The sequence below is a fragment of the Euleptes europaea genome, chromosome 15, assembly GCF_029931775.1.
Source record: "Euleptes europaea isolate rEulEur1 chromosome 15, rEulEur1.hap1, whole genome shotgun sequence".
In the NCBI taxonomy this organism is placed as follows: Eukaryota; Metazoa; Chordata; class Lepidosauria; order Squamata; family Sphaerodactylidae; genus Euleptes; species Euleptes europaea.
This window is the reverse complement of record NC_079326.1, coordinates 54594853-54606977: the sequence shown is the minus strand read 5'-3', so window position 1 is coordinate 54606977 and position 12125 is coordinate 54594853. Positions and strand designations below refer to the sequence as shown.

Below are 12125 nucleotides of genomic sequence, written 5' to 3'. Positions count from 1 at the left end.
TTCTTATGTTCTTAGAGAGTTTCGAAGATTGCAGAGACCTTTTTAAACATAATTGAACTGAACCCCAGGTGGAGACCCCACGGTTCAGGTGCATCGAAGGAGCACCCACTCCTCTGGTTATGCGCTGCCCTGGAGTAACCGCAGCAAATGCGTGTGGTGTAGCAGTTAGAGTGCCGGACTAGGATCTGGAAGACCCAGGTTCGAATCCCTATTCGTGCCATGGAAGCTCGCTGGGTGACCTTGGGCCAGTCCCATTCTCTCAGCCTAACCTACCTATCTCACAGGGTTGCTGCGATGATAAAATCGAGGCGAGGGGAAGGATGCAGGCTTGGCCAGGGATCCTGGAGGGTTGGTTTTTTGTTTTGCCATCTTCTGGGCATGGAATAGGGGTCACTGGGGGTATGGGGGAGAAACCACATTCATGAGGGCGTCTTCCAGAATCAGACCTTTGGTCTCTCAAGGTCCGTAATGTGTACCCAGATTGGCAGTGGCTCTCCAGGGTACTAGAGTGGCCAGGCTGCATCTGGCAACCATCAGGAGGTTTCGGGGGCAGGGACATGGGGGTGGGGGGGGGACAACATTGTGTGTGCTGTTATATCACTTTCAAGGAAAACCCAGAAGTGACATATGGTAGCTCTAGAAATCTTCGGTAAAACCACAGTTTGCGGCAAGTCCTAGAGCTGCCTGCCCTCACTTCCAATGGGATGGCAGCTGCCACCGAAACCACGCTTTAAAAAATGTAGACAGTCAATCAGCTGCCCTGCTGGACAAAAGCACCCCTTTTCACCACCCACTTTCTATAAACACTTGGCAGGTGCCAGGAAAGGTGTCAACAGGCACCATGGGGAAAGCACTGTGTTGGGGAGAGCCAGCGCGGTGTTAAGATTGGTGGTTTGGAGCAGTGGACTCTGATCTGGAAAACCGGGTTTGATCCTCCACTTCTCCACACGAGCGGCGGAAGCTAATCTCGTGAACTGGGTTGGTTTCCCCACTCCTCCGCATGAAGCCAGCTAGGTGACCTTGGGCTAGTCACAGTTCTCTTAGAGCTCTCTCAGCCCCACCTACCTCACAGGGTGTCTGTTGTTGGGAGGGGAAGGGACGGTGAATGTAAGCTGTATTGGTTCTTCCTTAAGTGGTAGAGAAAGTCGGCATATAAAAACCAGCTCTTCTTCTTCTTCTCTGGTTTAGAAGGCGCTTTTAGGTTTGTTATGCTAAACCTGAATTTATTTTGTTTTTCTCAATACATTTCATTTTTGTTTTAACGGTTTCGTTATTTAGCCCAGTGTCACTCCAACGCCGTTGCCGAGCCAAGCAGAGTTGTAGCTGCCTCTCACACGTCTGCTTGTTCTTGAAATACAGAGGCGAAACAGTCATCCAAGCAAAGAACGCAAAGCCCTCAAGAGGATTATCCAAACCGTCTACCCCTACAGCTATTCTTGTGTTTTTTTCCCGATGCCTACACACATGTCAATTTAAATAAACTCGTTTGGGAAATTATGCAGAAGAGACCGAGCGGAGCTGTTGTGTGCCGGCATTGCGACTCCCCCCTCTCCCCACCGAGCCTGGGAAGAGAAATCAAATTGCTCCAGACTTGGTTTCTCACTTCCATTTCGTAATTTCTCCCTTCTGGGGAAGCTCTTCAGAATATAAACTGACATCTGTTGCTCTGTCTTCGCTGTCAGGCATAAGAGAGAAGATCTTGGCCTTTTATGCATGGCCGTTTCCCTCGTGGTCACCCCTCCGAGGACTCCGGGTCTTTGTTTGGATTATGCACGCCGTTTCCGACCGTCAGAGGCCACCTCGCTCTCCCCCTGCGTTTCTCCGCTTTTTGCCCGCATTTCCAGGGACCTGTTTTATCTCAAATTTGAAAGCGGGGGCAAAATGCAGGGAAATGCAATGAGAGAGCAAGGCGACCTCCGACGGTCGGAAACGGCATGCATAATCCAAACAAAAACCTGAAGTCCTCGGAGGGGTGACCGCGAGGGAAACGGCCATGCATGAAAGGCCTTTATATAGCCCACTGGACCATTGTGAGCCCAGTGGGTATCCTACAGTGCTATCCTAAGCAGAGTCACATCCTTCTAAGCTCATGGACTTCAAGCTCAGAACTCCACTGAGGTCGCCACTGCCAAAAAGAGATCCTTTTCTGGCCCACAGTAATGCGCCTCCTTAGCCGTCTGCTTCCCCGTAGGCTCCTCCTTACAATAAACTATACACAGCAGTATGGACCACAGGGTTGCCAAGTCCCCGGTGGTGGCGGGCAAAATCCCACCAATCCACCCCACAGCCCTCTGGCCAGCTGAGGGTCGGCGAGCAACATGTGCTTGCGCACCTGCACACCGCACCGTCATTTCCGGGTTTACCCGGAAGCAACGTGGACGTTCTAGCAACCTCCATCAAAACTATGAAAACCCTAGAGTTTCAGTGGAGATTGCTAGAGCGTCCACATTGCTTCTGGGTAAACCCAGCAGTGATGTAGGTGTGGCATGCAGGGCATGTATGCGCATCAGGCCGGGCGAGTGTGTGCAGCGCGCGCCCCAGCCATGCACCCTGAAAAGCTCCCGCCGGTGGAGCTAAGTGACCTGGCAACCCTAACCACAGTCCCTAACCAGGTTGTCAGCTCCGGGTTGGGCAATACCTGGAGATTTTGGGGGGTGGAGCCTTGGGAAGGTTGGGTATGGGGAAGGAAGTGACCTCAGCAGGGTACAATGCCATAGATTCCACCTTCCAAAGTGGCCATTTTCTCCAGGGGAACTGATCTCTATCACCTGGAGATCAGTTGTAGTCCCAGGAGATCTCCAGCTACCACCTCGAGGTTGGCAACACCAGTCCAGGTAACTTTGTGAACCCAATCATTGATCCGGGTAACTTTGTGAACCCAATCACCAGTGCAGAAAAGTCCTCTCTAATTGTTCAATTTTGCGTAGTTTGTGGAAAGCCAGGAGAGCGGGAGCTGTCCTGACCTCCTTGGGCAGAACGTTCCACAGAGTGGGGGCCACAACGGAGAAGGCACATGTTGATTTTGCCCATTAGCAGGGTGGCCCCTGCAGAAGTCCCTGCTGACCTGAGCAAAGTTGTTGTGGCAGAACACAAGGAGAGAGGTGGTCCCACAAATAAGAGGGGCCAAGGCTTTGCATGTGATGTGTGTGTGTTAAGTGCCGTCAAGTTTCTTCCAACTCATGGCGACCCAATGAATCAATGTCCTCCAAAACATCCTATCCTTAACAGCCTTGCTTAGGTCTTGCAAACTGAGGGCCATGGCTTCCCTTATAGAGTCAATCCACCTCTTGTTGGGTCTTCCTCTTTTCCTGCTGCCTTCAACTTTTCCTAGCATGATTGTCTTTTCCAGGGACTCTTGTCTTCTCATAATGTGATCAAAGTACGACAGCCACAGTTGAGTCATTTTTGCTTCTAGGGTCAGTTCAGGCTTGATTTGATCTATTGATTTATTTTTTTGGCGGTCCAGGGTATCCATAACACTCTCCGTAACACGCTCCTCCAATACCTTAAACTGAGCCTGGTATCTCTTATATAGGAATGGTATCTAAGAGAATGGGTACATTAAATCATTACATTTGACTGATCCTGGATGTAATGTAATGTAACCTGATACAGAAGAGTTTTAAAAACGAAACCCAAGAGCAAGATTGCCACCTGGGGACTCTCTCTACCATTTCTGCAACATAACATTTGCAGATTTCATCAACAAACGGGTTGTTTTCGTGTCTTTTAAAAATTCTCAAACCAGAAAATGGATGCCAAGTCCTCATCCAGCGCCTTAACATTTGAATGAGAGCTCAAGCAAATTCCTACATCCATAAATCTGGCCTTTCAAAGGAACTACTTTGGCAGTGGGGTGTGTTTCATAGCTTCTACTCATACCCTGACCTGGATTGCTCAGGCTAGCACCGGCAACCCTCTCTAGAAAGAGTACTTAAGACGCAGGGGCCACAACTCAAAAGGCCCTGCTAAATGCCACCATCCTTTCTGCTTCTCTTGAACCTAGGGCTGCCGAACTCCAGGCTGTGGCTGCAGATCTCCAGGAATTACAACGGATGTCCAGACTACAGAGATCAGTTCCCCAGGAGAAAATGGCTAATTTGGAGGGTGGACTCTAAGGCATTATTATACCCACAACGAACTCCCTCCTCAAACTCCACCCTCCACAGGCTTTACCCGCATATCTCCAGGAATTTCACAAACTAGAGTTGGCAACCTTAGCTGGACCAAGTGACTCTGGAACAAGGTCTCCCAACTACCCTAGGGAGTGGGGTTGTTCAAATGGCGAGAACGCTCCTCCATTTCTAGTTTTGTCATATATACATGGTGTAGTGGTGTAGTGGTTAAGAGCAGTGGTTTGGAGCGGAGGACTCTGATCTGGAGAACCAGGTTTGATTCCCCACTCCTCCCCATGAGCGGCGGAGGCTAATCTGGTGAACCGGGTCGGTTTCCCCACTCCTCCACATGAAGCCAGCTGGGTGACTTTGGGCTAGTCACAGCTCTCTTAGAGCTTTCTCAGCCCTACCTACCTCACAGGGTGTCTGTTATGGGGAAGGGAAGGTGATTGTAAGCAGGTTTGATTCTTCCTTAAGTGGTAGAGAAGGTCAGCATATAAAAACCAACTCTTCTTTTTCTTCTTCTGTACTACTCATTGAACAAGTATTTTTTACTAATGATTCAGCATTTTTGTGTGGTGGAAAGCGCCGTCAAGTCACCGCGGCCCCGTAGGGTGTTCAAGGCAAGAGATGTTCGGAGGTGGTTTGCCATTGCTTGCCTCTGTTTAGGCTGAGAGAGTTCGGAGATAACTGTGACTGGCCCAGAGTCACCCAGCAGGCTTCATGTGGAGGAGCGGGGAATCGAACCCAGTTCTCCAGATTAGAGTCCTCCACTACTAACCACTACACCATGCTGGCTCTCAGCATTTTTAGCACACCCATAAGATGTTCACCCTATTTTTCATGGTTTAAGATTATCTAGGCATTTCACAACCATGAAATTTAAACTGCTTCCAATTTAAGAAAACAGTGCACATATTTATGTTTTTAAAAAAGACAGATGTAGCTTCTTACAAAATCGTTCCTGCTTGGAAAACAGTACATAAATTGGCTGAAACGTGCCTTGCATTTCTTTTAAACGGGTTCCCATCTTGTATTTTCACAGCACCCAAATACACTGAAATGTGTAAAGTAAAGCTTTTCCTGGCATAAAAATAAATAATGGGTAAAGGTCCAACTGCTACATTTCTCTGAGTTCTGAAACAACAGCAGATGATACAATAACAATATAATTAATAATCATTGGGATTGCCAGCTCCGGTTTGGAAAATTCCTGGAGATTTGGGGGGGGGGGGGTTCAGGCTGAAGGGCAGGGTTTGGGGAGGGACTTTAAGAGGGTTTAATGCCAATGATTCCGCCCCACGCCCACCTCCCAGGCAGGGCAGCTTACGTGCCAGGCAGAAACCCAACAGGGCAGACTACGTGCCAGGTAGAAACCCAACAGGGCAGCCTACATGCCAGGCAGGGCAGCCTATGTGCCAGGCAGAAACTTAACAGGGCAGCCTACGTGCCAAGTAGAAACCCAACAGAGCAACCTATGTGCTAGGCAGGGTAGCCTATGTGCCAGGCAGAAACCCAACAGGGCAGCCTACATGCCAGGTAGATACCCAGCAGGGCAGCCTATGTGCCAGGCAGAAACCCAGCAGAGCAGCTTACGTGCCAGGTAGATACCCAACAGGGCAGCTTACGTGCCAGGTACAAACCCAACATGGCAGCCTATGTGCCAGGCAGAAACCCAACAGGGCAGCCTATGTGCCAGGCAGAAACCCAGCAGAGCAGCCTACGTGCCAGGTAGATACCCAACAGAGCAGCCTATGTGCCAGGCAGGGCAGCCTATGTGCCAGGTAGATACCCAACAGGGCAGCCTGTGTGCCAGGCAGAAACCCAGCAGAGCAGCTTACGTGCCAGGTAGATACCCAACAGAGCAGCCTATGTGCCAGGCAGGGCAGCTTATGTGCCAGGTACAAACCCAACATGGCAGCCTATGTGCCAGGCAGAAACCCAACAGGGCAGCCTATGTGCCAGGTAGATACCCAACAGGGCAGCCTATGTGCCAGGCAGAAACCCAGCAGAGCAGCCTACGTGCCAGGCAGAAACCCAACAGGGCAGCCTGTGTGCCAGGCAGAAATTCACTTGGGCTAGGACAGGAAAGGGAGGGGTGGAGGCTGGAGCACGCACTTCCCTCCCCAGCCGCTAGGTGGCGCCGGCGCGAACCATAGAGACGGAGAGAAAGAGAAGGCGAAGAAGGCTCCCCGTTCTCCCCTCCGCCTCCCTTCGGCCGCCTGCTTCCGGGTTGCCCGCTTGGGTGACGCCATTCTCCTGCGCCGCGCGTCTTCCGGCGTGTGTGTGTGGGGGGGGGGGGGAGGCGATGGGGCCGCTCGTGGTTCCGGCGCTGAGGCAGCGGCTGCCCAGGTAGGGGCCCCCCCTTCAGCGGGCTGGCGGGGGGGGGAGAGCTGACGTCACGAGGGCGGTTGCGTCTGCTGACGTCACGAGGGCGCAGGCGCAGTCATCCCAAAGGGCCTGGCTGTCTTATAGGGCGCTTTGGGACCCAAAGTTTTCAGCGTGCAGCATGTAAAGTGTGTGATAGACTTGTGCACGGACCGTCTATTCTGACAGCTTGCAAACGTAGGGCAGTTGTAATGAGACAGCAAGGTAGACTTCCCCTGACTATGGAAGATCCACCGATTTAGCAATTTGTAATAATCTCCTTTCCTTTCTGCAAATGTATTAGGACAGCCAGGGAATAGCTTGTGGCTGGGCAGGGTATCTCCGTGTGTCTGTGTGCTCTAAGTAATTGGGGCAAAAGTCATGGAGGGTTACAGTGAACCATAACAAAGAACAGCTTGCAAACTTAGGACAGTTGTAATGAGACAGCAAGGTAGACTCCCCCTGACTATGGAAGATCCACTGATTTAACAATTTGTAATAATCTCTTTTCCTTTCTGCAAACGTATTGAAATGTATTAGGACAGTCAGGGAATAGCTTGTTGCTGGGCAGGATATCTCTGTGTGTCTGTGTGCTGTAAAGATAATTCACAGTGAGCATCCGTGTTAGTCTGTCTGCAGTAGTAGAAAAGGGCAAGAGTCCAGTAGCACCTTAAAGACTAACAAGAATGTTTTCTGGTAGGGTATGAGCTTTCGTGAGCCACAGCTCACTTCGAAGAATATTTTCTGGTAGGGTATGAGCTTTCGTGAGCTCATACCCTACCAGAAAATATTTTTTTTAAAACTTTTTATTATTTTATTTGTATAGTTGGGGGGTACAGGAAAGAAAAAGGAAGGGGCAAACGTTGTCATTGTAAAAACAATACAGTATTGCTAAATATTTTCTGATAAAACATAATTTCAAAATATCTTTAGTTTGTTATACTTGCATCAGACTGATTTCTAATGTTTTAAAAGTTCATGTTCTACTTGGCAATTAGTTAAGATAATAAAATATAGTACAAAGTTAGCAATAATGTTTAAACATACTTCGTTTGAATTAGCTGCATTTCATGTAGGTATAAAAGGACGCCCACTTCTCCTCGAATTGCTCAGTGGACTCACTAGGTTTAGGATTTAATTCAAAAGTCATTTTGGCCATGGTTGCATATTCCAGAAGTTTTTCTTTCCAATCATCAATTTCCGGTATGTGAGGTTGTTTCCAGGTTCTTGCTAAAATTATTCTGGCAGCTGTTGTAGCATATTTAAAAACGTCATGAGATTTCGCAGGTAAATTTGATGGCACTATACTAAGTAGATAAAATTTAGGATCAAATGTAAACTTCATATCTAACATTTTTGTTAGTCTTCAAGGTGCTACTGGACTCTTGCCCTTTTCTACTGTGTGCTATAAGTAATTGGGGCAAAAATCATGGAGGGTTACAGTGAACCATAACAAAGAACTGGGTGAAGCCACTACTGTACTGCCACCTCTCTGTCTGTATTACAATCAGACATGGCCTAAATGTTGATGGGCTGTCACAACTTGAATTTGGATAAATATCTCTCCCTCAGTACAATCGGGACTCAGAGATTTGGCTCGCTAGAGCATCTGGGTCGTAGCTACAGAATAAATAACTGTTTTCTTGATAACGGTCTCAGGTTTCTCCCCCCACGAACCCCGGTTTTACCATAACAATAATGTGACATTAGAAAAGAGCAAGAGAGTCCAGTGGGGCCTTAAAGGCTAGCAAAATCTCTGGCAGGGTAGGCGCTTTCGTGAGCCACACAGCTCTCTTCTTCAGATCTGTTCAGAAGGGAGCTGTGATTCGCGGAAGCTCCTACCCTGCCAGAAATTTTGCTAGCCTTTAAGGGACTACCGGACTCTTGCTCTTTTCTATGGCTATTGACAGACCAGCACGGCTACCCGTTGTGATCGGTGTTTAAAAAGACTGGCTTAAAGACTTACTGGGGGTAACGTGTAGATGGCTGGGGAAGGCAATGGTAAACCACCCCGTAAACAGAGTCTGCCTAGTAAACGTCGGGATGTGACATCACCCCATGGGTCAGGAATGACCCGGTGCTTGCGCAGGGGGAATATAAGAAAGGCCCTGCTGGATCAGACCAAGGCCCATCAAGTCCAGCAGTCTGTTCACACAGCGGCCAACCAGGTTCCTTTAGGAAGCCACTATCAAGACGAGTGCAGCAGCACCATCCTGCCTGTGTTCCACCGTACCCAAAATAATAGGCATGCTCCTCTGATACTAGAGAGAATTGGTATGCAGCATGACCAGTATCCATTCTAACTAATAACCATGAATACCCCTCTCCTCCATGAATATGTCCACTCCCCTCTTAAAGCTCTCCAAGCTGGCACTACCTTTACCTATGAGCATTTGTAAGTGTGTGTGCCGTCATGCCACAGCCAACTTATGGAGACCGTGTAGGGGTTTCAAGGTGGTTTGCCATCGCCTACCTCCACGTGGGCTAAGAGTAGGGTTGCCACCGTCCAGGTACTAGCTGGAGATCTCCTGCTATTACAACTGATCTACAGCCGATAGAGATTAGTTCACCTGGAGAAAATGGCCACTTTGGCAATTGGACTCTATGGTATTGAAGTCCCTCCCCAAACCCTGCCCTCCTCAGGCTTCGCCCCAAAAAGAGGGACCTGGCAACCCTAGCTGAGAGAGAACCGTGGTTGGCCCAAGGTCACCCAGCGGGCTTCATCTGGAGGAGCGGAGAATTTAACCCAGTTTTCCAGATTAGAGTCCCCCACTCTTAACCACTACACCACGCTGGCTCTCATAATGTGACATGCTCCGTATTTTTTCCAGGAATGGGATGGGTCCCAGAGCCTCTTTAGGAAAACGGAAACAAAATGTATGGGATTTGCCATGTCCCACACATTTATTTATTGACTACATACTGCTTTTTCTAATTGCTCAAAGTGGCTCACAATAACAGAGCAATTATAATTCTGGGAGACTTCCAGGCCGCATCTGCTTGCTGGCAACCAACTGCTGTCCCCAGGGGTAATTCAGTTACGTTCTCCTGTGCTGGGTGGATTAGAAGCCCCACCCGTAAGCATGGACTACAAGCACCTGGTCTCCTGGACTGGCAGGATGCCACCCATCGGCAGCCCTCTTGCCCTGCCAGTTCTTGGAGGACCAGCAGCGGGGAAATGGGGAAATCATTATAAATTGCACAAGTCAACTTTCCAAAATTACGTTGGTTTTTATATAAAGTTGGTATGTCAACAGATTTCTCCTTTAGAAACAGTGTATGACTCCTCGGTTCTCTCTGGCTGATTGTTGTAGAATAGAATAAGAAATAGAATAGAATATTGGGGTGGGGGTCGTGGCTCAGTGGTAGAGCATCTGCTGGCATGCTGAAGGTCCCAGGTTCAATCCCCGGCAACTCCAGTTAAAAGGACCAGGCGGCAGTTGATGTGAAAGACCCTGCTTGAGACCCTGGAGAGCCTTCTGGTCTAAGTAGACAATACTGACCTTGCTGGACCAGTGGTCTGATTCAGTATAAGGCAACTTCCTGTATGTTCATGTATTGTAATGTTGCTTACGACTGTGTGTAGTGTTGGCATAGCTAACTGGGCTAAAAAACAGTCTGGTCTCCATTGTTAACGGGACCTGTTACTGAAGAAGGAAACTATGTTTAAAGGTAAAGCTAGTCCCCTGTGCAAGCACCGGGTCAAGCACCCATGGGGTGACGTCCCATCCCGACGTTTACTAGGCAGACTATGTTTATGGGGTGGTTTGCCAGTGCCTTCCCCAGTCATCTTCCCTTTACCCCCAGCAAGCTGGGTACTCATTTTACTGACCTCGGAAGGATGGAAGGCTGAGTCGATCTTGAGCCGGCTACCTGAAACTGACTCCCATCAGGATCGAACTTGGGTAGTGAGCAGAGCTTTTGACTGCAGTACTGCAGCTTACCACTCTGCGCCACAGGGCTCTTACATGTAGAAAAAAGATTTAGTAGAGTAAGAATGGATTTAAAATGTTAAAAATGGCTGAAATTGCTGTTTCTAGAATCAAGTCCAAAAGGGACACGTGTGTGATTTGCTTCAAGGAGTTGCGTATCTGTGGCAGAGGCACTGCTGATCTTGATTTTTTTCTCTTTCAGGTTACAACCATTCCACAGGTTACAGGTCATACTGCAACACTTAGTGAGTATGCCGGTCTCTGTCATATCGGGTGGGTTAGCAAGGGTTTGATGCTTAATGGCCAGGATACAAAGAGCCCTGGCTAGTCTGGTGTAGTGGTTAAGAGTGGTGGATTCTAATCTGGAGAGCCGGGTTTGACTCCCCACTCCTCCATATGAACGGCAGACTCAGATCTGGAGAACCGGGTTAGTTTCCCCACTGCTCCACATGAAGCCTGCTGGGTGACCTTGGGCCAGTCATGGTTCTCGCCGAACTCTCATCCCCACCTACCTCACAAGATGTCTGTTATGGGGAGAGGAAGGAAAGGTGATTGCAAGCTGGTTTGAGACTCCTTTTGGTAGAGAAAAGTGGAGTATAAAAACCAATTACTCCTCCTTCTCATTCTTCTTGTTTTTTAAGCCGCAACGCTTTATGATTCTTTTGAAATCTCTCTGCTCTTAATCATTAAGACTTAATGGGTGAGAAAAAGCAGATATCCTGGTGGGTGTGCAGAATAGGGATGCTAACACCATGTTAGGAAATTCCTAGAGATTTGGGGGGTGGGGTCTGGGGAGGGCAGGGTTTGTGGAGGGGAGGGACCCCAGTGGGGTATCATGCCATAAAGTCCACCCTCCAAGGCTGCCACTTTCTCCAGGGGAACTGATCTCTGCAGTTTAGAAAGGTTGGGCTGGAGATCTCTGGAATTACAACTGATCTTCAGAATAAAGAGATCAGTTCACCTGGAGAAAATGGCCGCTTTGGAGAGTGGACTCTACGGCATGATACCCCACTGTGATCCCTCCCCTCCGCAAACCCCACACTCTGCAGGTGCCACACCCAAATCTCCAGGAATCTCCCAACCCGGAATTGGTAACCCTAGTTGTAATTCCAGGAGGAATTGTTAGAATTGTTATTAGAGAGCCGAGAGATTTTTTAATTTATGTGTGGTGTCGATGTGCGGTAGCGCCTAGTTCTTCTCATTTCTTTATTTTTTGCCTCTTTGCACAGAATATGTCCAGGTCTGCAGATTCTTCAGCTGAGGTCCTGCTGGAAAAAAAGGGTTGTGCTGCTGTTATAACCTTGAACAGACCGAAGGCTCTCAACTCGTTAAACATTTCCATGATTCGACAGATATATCCCCAGTTAAAGGTTGGTGGCTTCGTTCCAGTGATGTGGGGCTGTCAGACACAGGGGGTTCCGACCCACCACGTCCTTGCAAGGATGATTTGATTCCCTCGTCTCCAAACCTGGGATCCTGGAATAAATCTCCTTTTGATAATTGGACCAAAACTGGGTTTGGACTCTCACACATGCAGTAGAACACACCAGTAAAAGCAACAGGCTTGATTGAAAAGATCAAAGAAAAGGTCCAGACTTAAGTATAAACCGAAGGACAAGCCAGCGTGGTGTAGTGGTTAAGAGCGGTGGACTGTAATCTGGAGAGCTGGGTTCGATTCCCTGCTCTTCCGCATGGAGAAGAAGAGTTGGTT

General features: G+C 48.7%; 1 protein-coding gene across 1 annotated transcript in view; it reads left to right on the top strand.

Moving 5' to 3' along the window:
- The first annotated feature begins 6423 nt into the window (after window positions 1–6423).
- The window catches only part of HIBCH (3-hydroxyisobutyryl-CoA hydrolase), a 56650-nt gene continuing 50948 nt past the window's right edge, over window positions 6424–12125 (top strand). The window contains exons 1-3 of the mRNA XM_056861232.1: window positions 6424–6467; window positions 10617–10659; window positions 11644–11784. Of these exons, the coding sequence (XP_056717210.1) occupies window positions 6424–6467; window positions 10617–10659; window positions 11644–11784 (228 nt within the window). The remainder of the gene's footprint in view (window positions 6468–10616; window positions 10660–11643; window positions 11785–12125) is intronic.